The 21,227-nt window shown below is 42.1% G+C and overlaps 1 protein-coding gene across 1 annotated transcript; it reads right to left on the reverse strand.

Moving 5' to 3' along the window:
* Window positions 1-13,555: 13,555 nt before the first annotated feature.
* On the reverse strand, window positions 13,556-16,007 carry LOC121745352 (protein ECERIFERUM 26-like). The gene is made up of 2 exons (XM_042139219.1): window positions 15,450-16,007; window positions 13,556-14,602 (listed from the first exon to the last, which is right to left on the reverse strand). The coding sequence occupies exons 1-2, from the start codon at window positions 15,888-15,890 to the stop codon at window positions 13,748-13,750; spliced, it is 1,296 nt and encodes a 431-aa protein (XP_041995153.1). The 5' UTR covers window positions 15,891-16,007; the 3' UTR covers window positions 13,556-13,747.
* Between the last annotated feature and the right edge of the window lie 5,220 nt (window positions 16,008-21,227).

The following is a 21,227-nucleotide window of genomic DNA, read 5'->3' on the forward strand; positions in this document are numbered from 1 at the left end:
ATGAGATCCTGCATGGGTCCACTATCTCTTTGTTTGATCCGCTATCCTGCATGAGATCCTGCATGAGTTGACACCACTATCTCCCAGTTCGGTCGAATAATGAGACCGAACTGCTGAACTATTGCCGAGCAGCTTTTGCCAATCTGAGAGTAGAGCTTGATTGGTCGGCTTTTACCGAGCTATAGGCTGGGGCCGAACTCTTTGGTAATGCCGAACTGATACTCTTCCTTGGGTCGGCTTTTACCGAGCTGTAGGCTGGGGCCGAACTCTTTGGTAATGCCGAACTGATACTCTTCCTTGGGCTTTGGGCTGATGGGCCGTCACTGCTATTGGGCTTGTTTAGTACGTACCCCATCACTACCCCCCCGAAAAGCGAAGTGAATCACTTCGGCGAAGCGAGTCACTTCGGCATTCTGGATAAAGGTACGGGGAAGGCTGACGTCAGGGGACGTGCCTTGCGCGTGACTGCATTAAATGCGACAGTAAAATCCGGCCGTTGAATCCTGAAAAGGTGGGATTCGAAACGGTACGATGATTTTGAAATCTTCTCCGAATCTGATAAATACGTCCTTTCTTCATCATTTGAACACTTTTGCTATTGCTTCTTCTGCATTCTCTCTCTTTTGCGTAAAAATTTCCTTCCGCTTTCAAGAATTTCTTCAGAATTTCTTCAGACTATCAAAGAGTAAGAACTATGTCTTCTTCTTCTTCTTCTGAGTCAGGTAGCGGTAGGAAAGGGGATAAGGGGTCTTCTAGCCGGAAAGAATCCGGGGAGAAGACCGTAGAGTATTTTCACAGCATCTTGAGTAAGGATACTGTGATATCCCTACACGAAAAATATTTTTTTCCTGGGGGGAAGGTTGCGATTCCCGACGACCTTCATAGGGCTGACTCGCCGCCGGAGGGTTACGCCACCGTTTATGAAGCCGGCTTGGAATGCGGGCTTCGTTTCCCTCTTCCCCCTGCCTTTGTAGAGCTGCTTGATTTTTTTCAACTCCTTTTAGGTCAGGTGACTCCGAACTCTTGGAGGCACTTATCGGCCTTTGCTGCCGAACTGCGTAGGCTAGATAAGGATCTGTCTCTGAGGGCAATCCTTAATTTCTTCCAGTTTAAGAGAAAAGGATCTTGGTTTTACTTGATCCCTTTACAGCCTTTTAGGGCCTTCTGCAAAACCAAGTGGCCAAAGTGGCAACATCGCTTCTTTTTTTATAATAGGACAGCGGCTCCGGGCTTTCCCTGGAGAGGGCCGAAGTCCGTGATTCCTCATCCTCGGTTAGAACCGTTGGACGAGCTCGAGGGCGAGCTCAATAAGATTCCTATGATTAGGAAGCAGTACCTGGAGTCTGAGCTCGTCAAGGGCGACTTCGTGTTCGACTCCTCGTCTTCGGACGAAGAGACCGAGGGTGAGGAATTCTTTTTTGTGCCTTACTGCTTTTGTGGCGAAAACTAACCTTGCTTTCTTGCTTTTTGGCAGTGAACATGCTAAATAAGATTAGCCGCAAATCCTCCGAGCTTAAGGAGCCGGAGAAACAGAAGGCTACCAGCTCGGCGCCTGATGCCGAGAAGAATCCGAAGAGGCAAAAGACCTCTTCTTCGGATCCAAAAAAGCCGGAGTCGACTTCGGCAAAGGGGAAGGGGAAGACCCAGAAGCCCCCAAGAGCGCCGGAGAGAGACATCGTCTTGGCGCCCCCTTCGGAGCATGTCTGTGAGCCTTTTGCATGGCCAACGGACTTTGCCGAGGTAACTTCTCTTCTTGATTCTTTGGCTTTGCTTCTTTCCTATGTTTTTTTGGTGGCCCCTCTGTTGACTCTTTCCTTTTTCCATTTTCAGAGGAATAGCATGCTCAGCAAGCTCGTCGCGGTCGAACTCTCTAAAGCGTCCAGCGACTATGCTGAGATGCAGAGGAAGTTGGCGGCTGCTCGTCACCAGGCCGAACAGGCTAAGGCAGACTTTGAGAAGGCCAGAGCTGCTAGGATCTCGGCCCAGGATGAAGCCCAGTTTGCCAAAAACCAGCTCGTCATCCAGCGAGAGCAGACGAAACGGAGGGATGCTGCCGCCGTGGTTGCCCAAGGGGAGGTTCTCCGTGCTTTCGCGGAGAAACTCTTTCTGAGCAATCAATTTTCGGCCTTTGTGGGTGATCTGCTGAAACTGATGACCGATAATGCCGAGCAGGGGCCCGAAGTCGTCCTGCCGTTGTACGGCCGAGAGATAGCAGCTCGTCTCCAGAGTCTGCCGCTCCTTGAGGAGCTTGCTTCGTCCTCGGTCCTGCTTTCTGCTGACCGAGTTCGTAGTTGCCGAGCTGACCGGGACGAGAATATGGAGGCTATCTTTGCCTCCTTAGGGCCAGTTTCACCCGCTCCAATTTTCCACGGAGAGGGTGAGACCGAGCAGCTTGATCAGCAGACCGGAGACAGGCAGGCCGAGCAAGAGGTGCTGCTGATCGGTGATGGGGGCACCGAGCAGGCTGGGGGGAGCAGGGAGGCCGAGGCTGAAGCTGAGGCAGACAAGGAGAAGGAAGCTGAACCTTACCGAGGAGCCGGAGACGAAGCTGGCGGAGTATGATTTCGTCTCCCTTCTCTTAGTTTAGTTTCTTCCTTGTTGTAAAATGGCCTTGAAGCCCTCCTTGTGTAAAAATTTTTTTCTTATGAATGAAAAAATTCTTCTTTCTACACTTGTGTCTTCGTATAGCTTTTTGTACTCTCTTTTACTCCTGTTGTGGTTTACTACCTGCTCAGTAAACTGAAATGCCGAACTGACATAGCTGCTTTGTATTCTTAACTCTTAAGGAGCTGGAGGTACTTCACTGGAAGCGGCTGTACTCTTCCGCTTTAGACGAAGCTGAGAAAAAAGCCATAGCTGACCAGATGAAGAATGACGAACTCTTGGCTTGTTTAGTGAAGCTGGAGGCCGACAATAAGGACTTAGAGTCCGAAAAGAAAGATCTGGAGGCCGAGCTGAATACTGCCGTCGCTGAGAGGACTGCGTATGAGGATTTCATCTGCGGACGCGGGGGAATGAGCATATCTGAAGTTCAGAATCAAGTTGATGAACTGTGGGAGGAGCTTCATGTACTCCGGAGGAACAATGCGCTGGAGAGCTCGGCTTACCAACAAGTTGTGAAATCATTGCGGCGCTGGGCTTCTCGGTATGACATCGTTCTTTCCCGGCGTCCTTCAATCGAGAGATTCCTTAGGCATTTCCCGCCAACAGATGCTCACACTCCAGCTCAAACCTCTGATCCACTTGCTCAAAATTCTACTCCAAATCAGCAACGAACTCAGGAGCAACCGGAAACGTCAAGACGAGAACGGACTCAGGAGCAACCGGAAACGTCAAGACGAGAACGGACTCAGGAGCAACCGGAAACGTCAAGACAAGGACGGACTGAAGTTCGTAGAGGAGCTGTGATTATGAGTGAGCAAGATCAACAAATGCTTCGTGAAGAGACTCTTCGCCGCCGAGGTGCCAGAACTTCCCGGACTCAAGGAAGAGGCGGTAGGTCGATCAGAGCATCTCGTCGACCTGCTTATTCTTCAGCTGCCCGGAACACCCGAACTCGGCTTCACGAGGATTTTTTGAATAGGTGGCTCAACTTTAGCAACTGTGGACAGTAGAATAGTCCTTTGTAATAGCGTAACGCCTTCTCGTAGGGCAGCGGAGTTGTATGCCGAACAAGTTTTAATAAATGAAATCTTCATTTCGCTTCTATCACTGCGTATTTACAGCTCAACGAAAAAATTTCATCGTGCTCGTCCTCGGTCTTATGAAGTAAACTTCTTTGACCGGACTCGTCCTCGGTCTTATAAAGTAAGCTTCTTTGACCGGACTCGTCTTTGGTCTTATGAAGTAAACTTCTTTGACCGGACTTGGTCCTTGGTCTTATGAAATAAACTTCTTTGACCGGACTCGTCTTTGGTCTTATGAAGTAAACTTCTTTGACCGGACTCGTCTTTGGTCTTATGAAGTAAATTTCTTTGACCGGACTAAGCTTGTGTCCTAATTTGGCGAGTTTTATCGCTCGGATCGGATTTTCCCTTGTCCTAATTTGGGGATCGGACTTTCCCTTGTCCTAATTCGGCGAGTTTTATCGCGTGGATCGGACTTTCCCTTGTCCTAATTCGGCGAGTTTTATCGCGTGGATCGGACTTTCCCTTTGTTGCAGTTCGTTTCAGACGAACTGCTTGTTTCTTAAGCTGAATTGTGGTCTTGTATCCTCCTTAGAAGCTTGGACTCACAATCGTTGGCTTATACATGTTCTAAAAAGGGGATCAGCCTTCGAAGAACAAGATACCTCAGTAACATTTGTAAGAGACGACACGCACATAGACAGACAAAACGCACATAGACAAATAAAAAGGACGAACAAGATTTTAAACTTTTATAAAACAAGCACAAAGAACAAGTAAAAAAAAAAAAAACAAAGAAAGCACATACCTCTAGGACCGAACTAGACACAAGACTGACTGACCGGACTGTCTCTTACAAATGGAACTTCTTAAGGTTGGAAACGTGCCATGTTCGGGGTACTAGTTCTCCTGACACGTGAGTCAATTTGTAAGACCCTTTGCCGAGGACTTCTGACACCCGATATGGACCTTCCCATGTGGGTTCGAGTTTGCCCAGCTTTTCTGCTCGGCTTACTTCGTTGTTTCTCAAGACGAGATCTCCCACTTGAAATTGCAGCTTTTTCACCCTTTGGTTATAATACCGGGCTACTTGCTCCTTGTACTTGGCTGCTTTTATGCAGGCCAATTCTCTTCTTTCTTCGGCCAGATCTAGTTCGGCTCTCAGTCCGTCATCATTCATTTCTGAGGAGAAATTTAGAGTTCGGGGACTGGGTACGCCGATCTCAACCGGAATCACGGCTTCAGTGCCGTACACCAGACTGTACGGAGTTTCACCGTTGGAGGTTTTGGGTGTAGTTCGGTAGGACCATAGGACTTGAGGGAGATTTTCTACCCATTGTCCTTTGGCTTGTTCTAACCGAGCTTTTAACCCTTTCACCAAGATACGGTTTGTTACCTCCGTTTGTCCGTTTGCTTGTGGGTGGGAGACCGAAGTGAACCGCTGTTGAATATTCAGCTCTTGGCACCAATTCTTGAATGTCTTGTCGGTGAACTGAGTCCCATTATCCGAAATGAGGATGTGGGGTATGCCAAATCGGCACACTATGTTCTTCCAGACGAAATCCAATGCCTTCGAGCTCGTTATCGTAGCTAATGGTTCAGCCTCCACCCACTTCGTGAAGTAATCCACGGCAACGATAAGGAATTTCATTTGCCGAGGAGCTTGTGGTAGTGGTCCTACTATGTCTATTCCCCATTGCATAAAAGGCCAAGGGCTTTGCATAGCACATAGATCGGTCTGCGGCATCCTTGGGATATTTGCATGGATTTGGCACTTCGTACATGTCTTGACGAGCTGCACTGCTTCTTGTACCACAGTTGGCCAATAATATCCCCATCTCAGAACTTTTTTAGCTAAAGCTCTAGCTCCGATGTGGCTACCGCAAGATCCTTCATGAACTTCTCTAAGGATGTAGTCCGTCTCTTCTGGTCCTACACATCGCAATAACGGTTGAAGGTAGGACTTTCTGTATAGGACTCCTTCATGAAGTTCATACCGAAGTGCTCGGCATGTGATTTTCCGAGCTTCTCTCTTATCCTCGGGCAGTTGTCCTTGATCTAGATACTGTAAGATCGGCGTCATCCAGTTCGGCGAGCTGGTTACTGAATGTACCTCAGCTTCATCAATGCTTCGGTGTAGTAATTCCTCCACCTTTGAGCTCGGATATGAGGCCAACTTACTTAAAGTATCTGCTCGGCTGTTTTCCGCTCTGGGAATGCGGATTATCCGAAAATAAGAGAAACTTCGGCTAATGCTTTGCGCTTTGTCCAAGTATTTTTTCATCCTCTCATCTCGGGCTTCACTTGTACCCAGCATGTGATTCACTATGACTTGTGAATCACAATGGATTTTGAGAGATTTGACAAATAGACTTTGCGCTAAGTGAAGTCCGGCAAGGAGGGCTTCGTATTCGGCTTCGTTATTAGTAGTTGGGAATAAGAACCGAAGTGAATAAGTTACCTCGTGTCCGTCGGGAGCGATAAGTAGAATACCAGCTCCACTTCCCGTTTTATTCGAAGCTCCATCTACGAATCCGCTCCAGCAATCCGGCGGCTCTACTTCGGATTCCAGGGGCTGTGCTAGTTCGGTAATGGCAGAATTTTTCTGTTCGGCAATGACAGGGATTACTTGATCGAACTTTGCCTCTGTAAGAAAATCTGCCAAGGCTTGTCCCTTGATGGCTTTCCGAGGTAGGTATTCGATTGAGTGTTCTCCCAACTCTATGGCCCATTTGGCGATTCTGCCTGATGCTTCTGGCTTGGTCAAAACTTGCCGAAGTGGCAGATCGGTTAAGACGCATACCTTGTGAGCATAGAAGTATGGCCGCAGTCTCCTTGCTGCATTTACTAACGCCAGAGCAATTTTTTCCAGAGGTTGATACCTTGTTTCTGGACCTCTTAATGCTCGGCTTGTAAAGTAGATGGGAAGCTGCTTTAGGCCTTCTTCTCGTACAAGCACCGCGCTAATGGTTTGATCTGATGCCGCTAAGTATAAGAATATCACTTCGGCATCGGTTGGAGCAGAGAGAATTGGAAGCTTGGCTAAATAACTTTTGAGTTCGTCAAAAGCCTTTTTCTGCTCGGCTCCCCACTCAAACTTTGGTGCCTTTTTCAACACTTTGAAGAACGGCAGTTGCTTTTCGGCTGCTTGGGAAAGGAATCTATTCAGTGCGGCTAGACATCCAGTTAGCCTTTGCACATCATGTATGGACTTCGGCATCGCCATGTTCTGAACAACTTGAACTTTTGAGGGATTTGCCTTGAGTCCGTCCTTTGAAACCCAACAACCCAGAAACTTTCCCGAATCTACCAAAAAGGTACATTTTTGGGGATTGAGTTTGAGGTTGGCTTTTTTGAGCACGTCGAGGGTGGATTTGAGGTTGTCTTCGTACTCCGAAGTGCTTCTGCTTTTGACGACTATGTCGTCAACATACACTTCAACCTCTTTTCCTATCAAATGCCGAAAAAGCTTATCTACCATCCTTTGATATGTGGCTCCGGCATTCTTTAAACCGAATGGCATCTTTTTATAAGCAAAGATGCCGAAGTCAGTAATGAAAGCCGTTTTTGAAGCATCATTCTCATCCATTAAAACTTGGTGGTAGCCTTTGTATAAATCAAGAAAACAGAAAATTTCGAAGCCGATCAAAGCTTCTACTTTTTTATCTATGTTCGGAAGGGGATAGCAATCTTTAGGACAGTGCTTGTTTAGATCGGTAAAATCTATGCACATCCGCCATCCTCCTTCTTTTTTCTTGATCATCACAGGATTGGCCACCCAAGAAGGATATTTCACCTCGAATAATACATCCGCTTTCAATAATTGGCGGACTTCGTCATGGATGACTTGATTTCTTTCTGCCGCAAAGAGTCTTTGCTTCTGTTTTATAGGCCGGACTGAAGGATCAATATTTAACCGATGAGTGATTACCTCAGGGGGCACTCCGGTCATGTCCAACGGAGACCATGCAAAGACATCTTTGTACTCCTTGAGGAGCTGGATGGTCTTTTCCCGGAGTAGAGGCGTTCCCGCGAAACCGATCTTGACCGTTCTGGATGGATCATCTTCGTATAACTGAACGGTCATTGAGTTCGACTCTGGTGTGACTTCGGTCATTTCGCTTGCCTCTGACTCCGGCTGCTGTGATTGCTATGCTTGATGATGCCGATCTGATTGCTCGGCACTTTTAAGCGCAATCTGCAGACACTCTTTTGCTCTCTTTTGATCACCTCGGATGACCGCTATCCCACCTTTAGTGGGAATCTTGATGGTGAGGTGATAAGTAGAGCAAACGGCCCGAACTGCGTTGAGCCAGTCTCTTCCCAAGATGATGTTGTACGGGGACCGAGCTTTTACCACAAAGAACTCGATCATCGTACTGGAGCTTGTAGGCGCTTTTCCCACCGTGATCGGAAGGCTGATAATACCTTCAGGGCGGGTGTCCTCCTGGGCGAAACTTTTCAGAGGAAGTGGAGCCGGACTGAGCCGAGCTGGATCCACTTCTAGTTTATCGAAACATTCTTTAAAAAGAATGCTGACTGACGCTCCGGTATCCACAAACACTCTGTGGATCAGTTTGTTTGCCACTCCGGCTTGGATGACAATAGCGTCTTGATGAGGAGAGATGGCCGGAACGGGATCTGCATCTGAAAATGTAATCACTTCGTCCTGCTTCAGCCTTTTATGCGTTGGCTCCTCTCGATTGAAGCCTCTGCGCTCTGACTTCAGGGACGATTTAGTCTTCCCGGCAGGGAGAGCATCAATAGTCAGGATTACTCCATCATATTGCAGCTCGTCATCGTCTTCGGGGTCCTGTTGCTTTTTCAGATCCTGGGGAGCGCAGTTTGCACCTCTCTGCTTTTTGTTCTTTTTCGGCTGCTTGCTTTGGTATTTTTTAACGTCCCTGCTTTCACAAGAGCATCAATACCTGCAGCCAAATGTCGGCACTCCTCGGTATCGTGACCGTGGTCTTGATGGAAGGAGCAATATTGATCCTGAGGTCGACGCGCGGCCGATTTCGTCATCCGCTTTGGTTTTTTCGAACATATCGGAATGCAGTTCGAAAATTTCCGCTCTCGACTTGTTCAATGGTACGAACTGAGCGGGCGGCTTCTCAGGATTGAGACGTGGCCCCAATCGGTCTTGCACCGGAGTCCTTTGAATCCTTTCAAAAGGAGTTCGGCGAGGATGTCCCTGATTGCCAAAAGGAGTTCGGCGAGGATGTCCCTGATCGCTATGATCGGGCTTCCTCCTGTCTCCTCGGGATGAGCTGTCTAAAGACCGTTTGCGACGGTCTGCCTCATCGGCACGGGAGAACTGGTCCGCAATGTCCCACATCTCTTGAGCTGTTTGCGGACTGCATTCCACGAGCTTTCTGTAGAGAGCTCCGGGCAGGATTCCATTTTGGAATGCCGAAATGACAAGTAGATCATTGAGATCATCTACTTGTAGGCATTCCTTGTGGAATCTCGTCATAAAGTCGCTGATCTTTTCGTCGCGACTTTGACGTATAGAAAGCAGCTGAGCCGAAGTGATTCGGGCTTCCGCTTTCTGAAAGAACCTCCTGTGGAAAGCATCCATTAGATCTCGGTAAGATCTAATGCTGCCTTGGGGGAGGCTATCGAACCACCTTCTTGCGTTCCCGATAAGCAGCTCGGGAAACAGCTTGCACATATGGACCTCATTGAGACCTTGGTTCGCCATGTTATACTGATAGCGTCCCAGGAAGTCATGAGGATTCACTAACCCGTCATAAGTCATCGACGGAGTTCGGTAGTTCTGTGGCAAGGGAGTTCGGGTGATATCGTCCGAGAACGGAGTCTTCAATGCTCCGTACATGGCGAACCCGACATCTCTTCGGTATGGAGGAGATGGAGTTCTCCTGTGATTCCGGTACCGAGGAGGAACAGGAACATGTCGGGGTTGAGGATTCTTCTTCCTGGAAGACACGGCACTACTGCGGTAGTGACTTTCATGTCTGGATGAGGAGGGAGAATCCACCGTTTTCGTCTCCGGCTTTTGGCCCTTTTGCAGGAAAATTAAGAACTCTTCCTGCTTCTCGGCCAAAAACAACTTGACAGCCTCGTTCAAATCGGGCTGCTGGGAAGACTCGGTGCGATGAGTCTTTGAGCGGCTTGTTCCTTCTCCGTGAGAACTGGAAGTAGATTTCTCCCGAGGCTGTTTTCCAGACCTGCGGGCTGGACTAGCTTCCTCAGGGTTATCACGAACGGTATTATGGGTGTTATGTGATCTGGTATGCATTTTTTTTTTTTTTTTGGGTGGAAAAAGGGTCAAAAATTCGCTTTATCACAAATTTGGTTCTCTGTTTCCCACAGACGGCGCCAGTGATGGGTGGACGAATTTTTGATGGTAGTGAATGCGGGTAAAAAATATAGATCACGACACAGGGAATTACGTGGTTCGATTTACTGAGGTAAATCTACGTCCACGGGAAGAAAGGAGGGCAAGATTGTATTGCTTGATCTGGTTTTCAGCTTACAAATACAGACTTGCTATATGATATTTGATGTCTAGAGCGCTCTCTCTTAGTCTATCTGATCTAAGTTCTATTTATACATTGAACTAAGATCGTGGCTTGCATCACCACTAACTAGGTCGTGGCTTACATCATCACTAATTAGGTCGTGGCTTACATCACCACTAATTAGGTCGTGGCTTACATCACCACTAATTAGGTCGTGGCTTACATCATCAGTAATTAGGTCGTGGATGTCGTGGAGGTCATGAGATCCTGCATGGGTCCACTATCTCTTTGTTTGATCCGCTATCCTGCATGAGATCCTGCATGAGTTGACACCACTATCTCCCAGTTCGGTCGAATAATGAGACCGAACTGCTGAACTATTGCCGAGCAGCTTTTGCCAATCTGAGAGTAGAGCTTGATTGGTCGGCTTTTACCGAGCTGTAGGCTGGGGCCGAACTCTTTGGTAATGCCGAACTGATACTCTTCCTTGGGTCGGCTTTTACCGAGCTGTAGGCTGGGGCCGAACTCTTTGGTAATGCCGAACTGATACTCTTCCTTGGGCTTTGGGCTGATGGGCCGTCACTGCTATTGGGCTTGTTTAGTACGTACCCCATCAGTGGCCTTTTTTGTAGATAGGATATTAGGATTGTCGTTTACACTCAGACAAGCTAAATCAAATTGGGCCAAAATCTATCCTCGGCTTTCTACCTCGTCATTTATAGCCTCATATTTATGTTTCATCTCTCTCCATTATTATTGTACTCCGTACTTGTTTTTTTTTTACTATATTTATTAATTTTATTCTGGAGCTTAATTTATTCTCTCGCCTTTTATTATGGCTGCAATCAATGCCCGCATAATATATGTAATACCTGAAATGCCCTCCAATTGATATAGTACTATCATTTTATTGCATTAGTAGTGGTATATATAAGACGAGGCTGCGCCCGAGCATGCGTGTCCGTGTTCGCTTATACGTGCATGAGCAGTAACCGATCCACAGCCTAATAAGGTAGAACAACATCAAGAATGGGGATAGGATGTTGGGTTTGATCACGTGGTGATAGATTGTTTTAGTCACTTTTAGCTAACGAAAATATGGAAGACAAAAACATAAATTTACATATTAATCTACTCGAAGTCTAAATATATAGTCAAGTAAACAACCACATAAAAATCAATAGCAAATTAATCTTGGGAATATACTAATTAATCTTATTATTGTATCTTAATGTTATAATCATACCAATAATCTTATTTTTCCATTTTGGTATATCCCACAAAATTAGTTCACTACCATTTCTAATAAGTTTTTCTCTTTCATGAAATGGACTCCATTTTACCCTAACAACGCTTCTATCATTATTTATCTCTCTCTCATTTTACCAATTTCGCATTAAAACACGTGTCGTTTCCAAAATCTTATTTTTATGGGAAGGTGAAGTATATTATTTGCAGCTCTGTAGTATTTCTTATTGTATTGAACATTAATAAAAATTTGGTTATGTACGTGGTTAAACTGGCAAAAGTAAAATAAAAAATTATCTCTAAGTATGAATATGATATTAGGACAAATTAATGATACACATTCTTTAATAGCAGTCCTACCTCGAAAATAAGTTACCAACTCATCAGTGCCCAGTGGCATGCTTATTATTTCAATAACGTGTTAATTAATTTGTGGATGAGAACACAATGCTGCAATATCATATCGAATGCGACCAAATATAATGGTTTTTCATAAATTTCCAAATTTAAAAAAATAGCTTCTTTCTTTTTTGACAAATCCGAAATAATAGACACTAAACTAAAAATATATTTATCATTTTTTATTTATAATAAATCCCGGGAATATGATTTCTAATAACTTTACTTTCCCGTGTTTGGAAAATATCAAGATTTGAAAGTATATATTGATTTAAACACTAAACTAAAAATATATTTATCATTTTTTATTTATAAAAAATAATAATACATATTATTTAATAAATTATTAATTACAAATGATAATGATTATATTATTTTATTTATTATTACGATGGATAGTTTAAATATGGATTATACATCATAATATATAATAATATAATAATAAATAAGATTATTATTATTATTATTATCATTATATTTACTTAATTTTTAATTGAATAAATTTTATAATTTAAAATTTCACTACAATTTTATTGTTAATTACTAATTTATAAATTAATAATTATTATATTATTATATAATTATAATTATATTTAATTATTTAATAAATTATTATTATTATGATAATAAAAATAAAAATAAAGTATGGTTTATACTTTTAAATTATTTTTAAAACATTGTAATAAATAATAACAATAATAATGATGATAATAATAATAATAATAATAATAATAATAATAATAAATTGTACTATATTGCATTAAATATGTAAGAATCCTAAAACTGGGAAAAAGAATACCTAAGAAAAGTTAGGATTCAGAATTCTAAAAATTTGTACTAACTTTCCTTGTTTCAGGATTTTGATTACTTTCCTAGTTTGATTAAAAACGGAAACAAACACAGGAATTTAAAATTTAAGGAATCAGATTTCTTTCCCAGACAGAATCTTGGCAACCAAACATGGCCATAGTAGTATTCAATTGATCATCGACCCAAAAGAAATCGGATATGATAAATCCCTATCTCTTATTTAGAGCATCCACAATAGGAAGTGGACAAGCAATAGCCCAACCATAGCCCAGCCACAAACTCCTCTACCACATCATCAGCACTAAAAACAAATAATTAACAATCACACAAAATACGGAATTAAATTTACGACACAGATACGGAAAAATTCAATAATAATATTAAAATTTTAAAAAGTACATTAATTAAAAAAACACACTTCATTAAAATTAAAATAACATTACAACATCCTCATTAATGATTCAAGGATGTCTCTATAAAAGAGAAACAACCAAGAATGAGTTTGTCCCACATCGAAAGTGGAACATAAAACATTCAAGGATGTCTCTATAAAAGAGAAACAACCAAGAATGAGTTTGTCCCACATCGAAAGTGGAACATAAAACATTCAAGGATGTCTCTATAAAAGAGAAACGACTAAGAATGAGTTTCATAAAAAAAACATTAAATAAAAAAATTAAAATTTTCGCTCGCCGATCGGGAGGCCGCAATAGGGGCGAGCCGATCGGCGAGTGAATCGGCGAGCACCCGGGAATCGGCGTGTGCTCGCCGAAATTCTCGCCGATTTGGCGCTCGCCTGCTGCTCCAAAAATCGGCGAGCCGGTCGCTCGCCTATTATTGGAGATGCTCTAGGAATTGAAATCGATGGCGTAGTCTATTAGCGCCTTTTGGACCACCCCATCGCGCCATCGTAAGCTCAAATTAATTTATTGTTTGATTCTGATGCACTATTTTATGAAATTTGGCAACAAAAATAAACACAGCTCGAAGTGAAATCTGGGAAGATGAATTACAAGCAAAAGTAATTAATAGTCGTACATGATTCGCTGCATCTGATTTAGGTCATGGTTACCAAATCAAATGTATAAAAAATATAATGAAATAGATAAGGTGATGAATAAAACGCATAGTCAAAAGTTAATGAATTGCTGAAATCATATCAAAACTGAATGAAAGGGCTCATGATCTCCTCCCACAGAGGATCATAGTTGGCTCGAAATCAAGTATCACCTGATCCCTGCAAAGCTCCGCCACCTGCTCCTCGGGCAAGGTGGCCGTCACGGTCCTTCCCCGGCCGCCCTCGGCCGCGGGCATCACCATAATCAGCCCTTCCCTGCCTACATTCCCCACGGAGTAGCTCACATGAACAGGCCTCTCCCCCTTCTTGAACTCCGCATCGTACATGATCCCCCGCCCGCTCTCCGCCTCAGCCATGTGCTCCGCGTTGAAGCACGTGAGCGCAGCGCCGCCGTACATCCCCCCAGTGGCGTTGATCTCTGAGGAAAACTCCTCCTTCTTCATCCCGGCCACGTGGCGGTGGATGTGGCCCGCCACCTGCCCCAGTCCGCCGCTCAGGAGGTCGTCGGTGAGGGTCGAGAATTTGAGGGCGTTGCCGAAGTAGGCGTAGGGCACGGCGGGCGCGTGCTGGCTTGGATCTCTGGAGTCGACGCATATGGAGAGAGAGCGCTTGGTTGGCGCTTGGGCGGCAACGCGGCGCCAGAAGAGGGCGGCGAGGGCGTCGAAAGGGGTGGCGTCGGCGGGGGCTTGGGAGAGGCATTTGTCGACGGCGGCGGGGGAGAATTTTAAGGTGGCGGTGGCCATTTTGGTTGGGGTGGTGGGGAGGGGGGAGGGGGTGGGAGGAGGTGGTGTGGGGGTCGGCGGCGGGGGGAGGTCGAAGATAGGGGGATGGGTGGGGGGTTGGCGGCGGTGGACCTCCGACCATGCCTTGAACAGCATTGTGGCGCTTGTGAGGTCGGTGTGCATGTGAGTGCAGCTCAATCCAAGGGCTAATCCTCCACATTTGAACTTATTTATCTGCATATGTATTATGTTATGAATCATTTTTTTCTAAAATGAAGTAACACAAACTTATACTCCCTCCGTCTTTTAAATATTGTCACACTTTGACCGAGCACGAGTTTTAAAAAATGTAATAAAAAGTGAGTAGAAAAAGTGAGTGAAAATTAGGTCATACTTTTATATACTTAATTTTATAGTAAAATGTGAGTGAGCATGAGTTAGTGGAATATGTTGTCCGTTGTAAAAAATGGTAAAAAGTGAAATGTGACAAAGTTGGTAGGATGAACGAAAATGGAAAAATGTGACAAAATTTAATGAACGGAAAAAGTAATAAACTCTATGTTACCTAAAAATGACCTATGTGTTATGATTCAACGTTATGCATTTTAAACAGGTTTCGCATATATCAAAATCCACAGGAATATACAATAAATGTAAGTCTAAAATGAGTAGGTAGTGAAGCACGAACCCTGAGTCTCAGCTTATCTTGTAGGAGTATATTTATAACTAGGAACCAGTAGGGGAATAAAATTCATAGATTTTATTTTTCCTAACTTCCCATATACATGAAAGAAAGAACGAATAAGGAAAGGAATCGCCAATTTCTACCATATATATTTCCGCATAATTCCTACATGTAGGCCCCAACTCAAATATCTTACCATCAACAAGTTGAAAAATGGAAAGGAATTTAATTATCTACCTTTAGATGGAGTACAAAATAATCATGGTATCATAAATTCATGAGCGGCAGGCTCAAACCAAAATTAGATCTCTTACTAAATAGATCCAAATGGATTTAACTAAAGATATTAATTCAATTTGGATTTAACTAGAGATACTAGTAATTCAAAAATATTACCTGGACACGAAACGGGGACCAGAAGCTAGGGTCATTAGGCATTTCCTCCCAGGCCGTGAGATCTCGCTCCTCCACACCGTCGGCAGATCCGAGCCATTCATCGATAGTGGCATCCACGGTGGCCTGGAGCATCCGGACCCCAGCGTCGTTGAACTTTATTAGCCACTCCCCGTTATCGGGTTCACAGGTCAAGCGACCCGTGACATAGGGGTATTCATCTAACAATTCCGATAGGGTGATCCGGAGATTGCCAAGGTCGGACGGCATGGGGCCATCGAGGAACGGGTTGGAGGCGTAGTAGAACACAATATGGATGGTATGCGAACCCATTGCCCGATCCAGCATAGACAACTTGTGTACCTTCCCAGGCTCAGTCGGCTTGCCGGACACCACACTCAGTATTGACTCCACTTTCACTCGGCTACACTTTGCTTCTTCCATTTTTTTCCCTTAAAAGTGATAAAGATTAGATTAGTAGTACAAACAAGAGCAAGATAATATATAAAGGAAGCTATAAAAGGAATTAGAGGAGTTTGTGAGAGGGGGTGGTTGGGAGGGTTAGTTGGTATTATAAATGGGATTATTGATTGAATTTGGTGGTAGTGATTGTTAATAATAAATGCGGACGGCAGCATTTACGTCTCACTGCTGTGTGGAATTGGATACAACACCAAGATTTTAATTTTTGCTCTGCTTGACTAATCAATACCAACATTTATGTGTAACGTGGAAGTAGATGCATGTCACCAGTGGCCACATCAAGCCATCCCTGCACCTTATTACGGGTGGTTGAAATAATTAATTAGAATACAATTGCTCTCACTAATATATATAGACAAGACAACACGTAAAATTAATTTTTCCCCCTCGAAATTCAGTATATTCGAATGAGTGATGCTAAATGACCATAATGTGGCCGGCGTGGCCGGCCATAAAGAGTTAATTTAGTCCATTTACATGTATAAAAAAATTAGAATTACCGATATATAAACTTATATGTGTGTGAATAGACTTGTGAGTTGATACTTATGTTTGAATTTCATTACGTAAAACACATTAATACCACGAATTATTGTATACGTTGAGCAACAATCAAGAAATGACAGTAGTAACAAGTTGAGCAAAAATTACGAAAGAGCAACACTAACTTGTTGAGCAACATATAATGAAGATGATATAAAAGTAAAATCAAGAAGTATTAAACCAAAAATTTGAAAAAAAAATCAATTTTTTTGTTATTTAATTAATTTATGGCTGGCCATAATGTGGCCGCATAGCATTATTCTATTCGAATTTAGTGTAACATCTGATTTTGCATATATTATTAATTACAGTTATACTACTATATGACAATATTTATGGTTTATGATTTTCGATATATATAAAGAAAATGTATACCCTAGCCTTTTGGAATCGTACCTAATGGATTGCCGTATGTCGTTCATCTATACATGCATTAGATAATGTAACACAAATTGACATTAGATGATTGTATATGTCGTTTCGTACTCTATTTTACTTGCAATATTTACTTACCTACTGAATGCATTTCCACAACTCTCAATTTGCAATGAAAATAATTTTTATTTTAGTAGGAATATTTTCAACTCATTTTACATAATTAAATAATGGTAAATAATTAAACAAAATATAGAGAGAGATGAATCAAATATATTAAGTTGCCATTCAAACAAGAAAAGAGGGAATATAAGATTAACATGAAAAATACTAGTAGTAGTAATAAGATTAAAATAAAAAATTTAGAAAAAAAAATCAAATACTTCGTATATTAAGTTGTCGTTTAGGGTATCCACAACAGAGTGGCTAGTTGACCATGTGCGGCGGTTTTTGGGGCTCTATTGCAAGTGGAAAAAGGGGAGGGTTTTCAACACTATTGTGCGTCATTTCAGTTGTGCGTTTTTTAATACATTATTCTGTCGTTAAATACATTCATTCTTCTTCTATCGTATTAGTATTTTAATCTATGTTATTTATTTTCTGAATCGAAAAATAAAATAATAATATATAAAAAATAGTAAAATAAGTTGTAACTGATTTTGGGACTGACTTATTGTAGGTGTAATTGAAATTAAAAATACTGACGTTATGACAGATTTTGTGACGCTATTTTAGAAGTAACCAACAAACATGGGATTCATCTCCCTTGAGATAAATTTTCCTCTTTGATATCTATATCATACAATACTACAATACTAACAGATATGCCTAAAAACATGAAGATATTTGACGCTAAACTCATTCTTCTCCACAATAAAGTGAAGCCTCGTGCAATAATTTTCAGTGTGTTCATGGCCTCTACTTAGAACTAGGTAGGGGTCTAACAAGTCCTAGTAGAGTTAATATTTTCTCTCAATAGTTCAATTCCCGCACCCCCACTGCAGACACCCAATCATATAGAAGAACAAGAAGAAAGAACCAAAGCAACTTATAGGACACCAACTAACAGAGAAATAAATCACAACTAAATCGACACTAGAAAAAAAAAACCAGCAACACAACAAGCAACAAAGCAGGACTTCCAACAACACAGATAATTAAGAATCCAAAGAAGTATTAGAGGAGCATGTGCGGATGACCATGGAGAGGCTACACACGAAGACCGATGTGTGCACAACAAACCCAACTCAACCAAAGCAGCTGAGGTGGAGACTCCAGCTCACACCAAGGACCACTCTCGTACGTGGAGAGACGTGGTAGCAGGAGTGGAGAGACGTGGTGGAAGAAGTTGCTTGCAAACAGTTTCCCAATTTACCGTTTTATTTGGATAGTCTATAAAAGGTAATGATGTAGACTTTTCTGGTGTGACGAAAACATATGTAATCCTTTGAGTTGTGATTATCAATGAAGGACATCTTTCCGGTTTGTGCTACAGTATCTTCAATCTTTATCTACATGAGTTTCACTGTTTTTGCTTTATGGTATCAGAGTGGGCCCAAGTCGATGATGGATTTATCTTTTTATCTCTTCTCTTGCCTACCCACGTGATGGAAGTCTGAAGAGCAGAAAGATGATTGCTGCTGCTATGTAAAAGTAAACTCTTAGGTTCAGAGGATTCGCTAGAGCACAGGGTCTAGGAGATCATGAACTCTTAGAATTCAGTCGTTGTCAAAACAATCCCGCTTCAAAACCTCAACCCTCTATACTATTGGCTAGTATAGGAAAGTCGGGATCGAATCCACGAGGACGGAAGGGCTTGGAATGCATTAAGAGAATTTTGGAGGGTTTGGATGCTGCCACGCAACAAGAGGGTTGAGTTTTACTACTAGATCTGAGAAATTAAAACTAATCTATTCTATCTATTGGATCCAGAGTACTGAAAGTGCTTCAAACATAGTCACATGCATGATTCGAAACTGGAAATTAACTTTGGAATAGTTATCAAACTACTGGGTCAGGTAAAGTAAAGTTTCATAAAACAGCGAGACAACAGAACATAAGAAAAAGTAACATAACATATTTCCTTAAATAGCTACTGACAAGAAAGCTGCAACTAACAAACTAAAGCGGATCTGATTCTAACTACCGATTATCTTCATCTTCAGTAAACAAACATGAACTGGAACAGAACAGAGCATAGAAACAGAGCAAACTTCAGATCGGACGTTAAACATGATGATTAAGCAGAAAATTAACAGATCTAATCTACTAGGTCAAGTAAATCAATAGTAATAGAAAATTCCATGCAGATCCAAAAGTACGTACTCAGATTTAAACATTAAAAAAGAAATCTACACTAGATCCATCAGATTCACACCAACAACACTCAGATCCATAACCTCCAACTCCGATTCAAACCAACAACCAACAAATCCACTCAGATCTCTCCGATCTCAACTTCAAATATCAAACAGTTGTGAAAAAACATCCAGATTAGTAAATAAACAGTAAAGCATCAGAATCAGAGCGGAAACAGAAAATAGAAACTAGATTAAGCATCAAACTGCAAATGTAGCCTCAAAACAGTAGCCGAACTTCCGGCAAGGAAGTCGGCGAAAGTAAGTACATGCAGAAAATTAAAATTGTTTCTTCGCCCTTATCAGGACGGTGTTACACTTCCAAAGACACTGAGACTACACCACTACCCAGAATTCCCCTTATGAAATCAAACGCGTGAGCTAAGTGAGTGAAGATGAAGAGTGAGCCGAAACTAACTAAGGATTTTCCTATCTCCCCCAAAAAAAACTTCTTTTCTTTGATATTTTTCCTCGTATTTATAGGCACGGCTCCAATCCCTAGGGCAATCGGTCTTTGTGGTTTGACGTTTATGCCCTCGAGGATTCTGCTCATTTTCTTCACTTTTTGCTCCTATTTCCTCTGCCCTGGTAAATAGAACACGTTCCTGGGTCCGGCAGAATATTCGCGCACCTGGATTTATAATTACACGTTAGCACCATGGAAAACACAGAATTTAGACCCAAAATAGATGCATGAAACGAGCCTTATCAAAGTCCGATGTGTTATTTCGGCCCACACGTGAGGGGGCGTATTAAAATTCTTAGTATCTTGTCCCATATCGATTTGGTAACGATCCTAGCTCACCTATAAAAGTATGGATAACCCTCCCCCTTATAAGGCCTTTTAGGGGTGAATGACTCATTTCTATTATGGTATCAGAGCAGGATTGTATCCTGACTCATTTCTATTATGGTATCAGAGCAGGATTGTATCCTGACTCTTTTACTTTTATCTCTCTTTTTCTGTTTTACTCTTTAAATATGGAGGATTCCACAAAACGCCACCTAAAATTCTTCAACCATTCACCCTTTAGTCATACCAACTCTCCTTCATAATTAGGGGTGAGCAGGTTTCGGTTTGGTTTTTTGCCAAAATCAAATTTAGTTCAAAATCCAAACCGAACCGAACCCGAAAAATCAAAAAACCGAAAACCGAACTTAAAAAACCGAAAAAACCGATCAAAATTGAAAAACCAAACAAAACCGAAAAACCTGAAAAACCGAAAAAAAACATATAATATTAATATATATATATGTAATTTATTTTATTTTATATATACTAATAGGATATATATATATATGAATACAAAATTAATAATATATAGTAGAATATATTAAAAGAATATATATATATATATATATATATATATATATATAATATAATATTAAATTAATATAATGAATATATATATATATATTCAGTTTTTCGATTTTTCAATTTTTTTCTTCGCCTGAACCGAAGCGAACCAAACCGAAAGACCGAAATTTTTGTATTTTCAAAACCGAACCGAACTGAAAAATCAAGAAAATAGAACCGAATTTCAAAATTTTAGTTCGGATATTCGGTTTTTGATTTTTTTTGCTCACCCCTACTCATAATCCACCTATTTCAGTCAAACTGACTGATTCTAATTTCCTAATATGGGAACAGCAAGTAGAAGCTACAATATGGGGATATGGTCTTGAGTCATATCTCACCGAAGACGGTGTAGAAATTCCAGAGGCCAGCGCTTCCTCCACCATGATGTCTCCGGAATATTTGGTTTGGCGTTGCCAGGACCAACGGCTAGCAGCTTGGCTTTTGTCTTCTTTCTCCGAGAGCGCTTTGGTCTTAGATGTAGGCCTAAAGACCACTAAGGCAATCTGGAATGCGTTGCAGACAAACTTCGCCAGCCAATCAAAGGCAAAGATAATGCAATTCAGGCTGCAACTTCAGAATACTAAAAAGGATACGCTCCCAATGCAGGAGTATCTCAACAAGATAAAGTCATGTTGCGATTTCTTAGGATCGGCATGTTGCAAG

This window comes from Salvia splendens, chromosome 8 (genome assembly GCF_004379255.2).
Source record: "Salvia splendens isolate huo1 chromosome 8, SspV2, whole genome shotgun sequence".
Classification (NCBI taxonomy): Eukaryota; Viridiplantae; Streptophyta; class Magnoliopsida; order Lamiales; family Lamiaceae; genus Salvia; species Salvia splendens.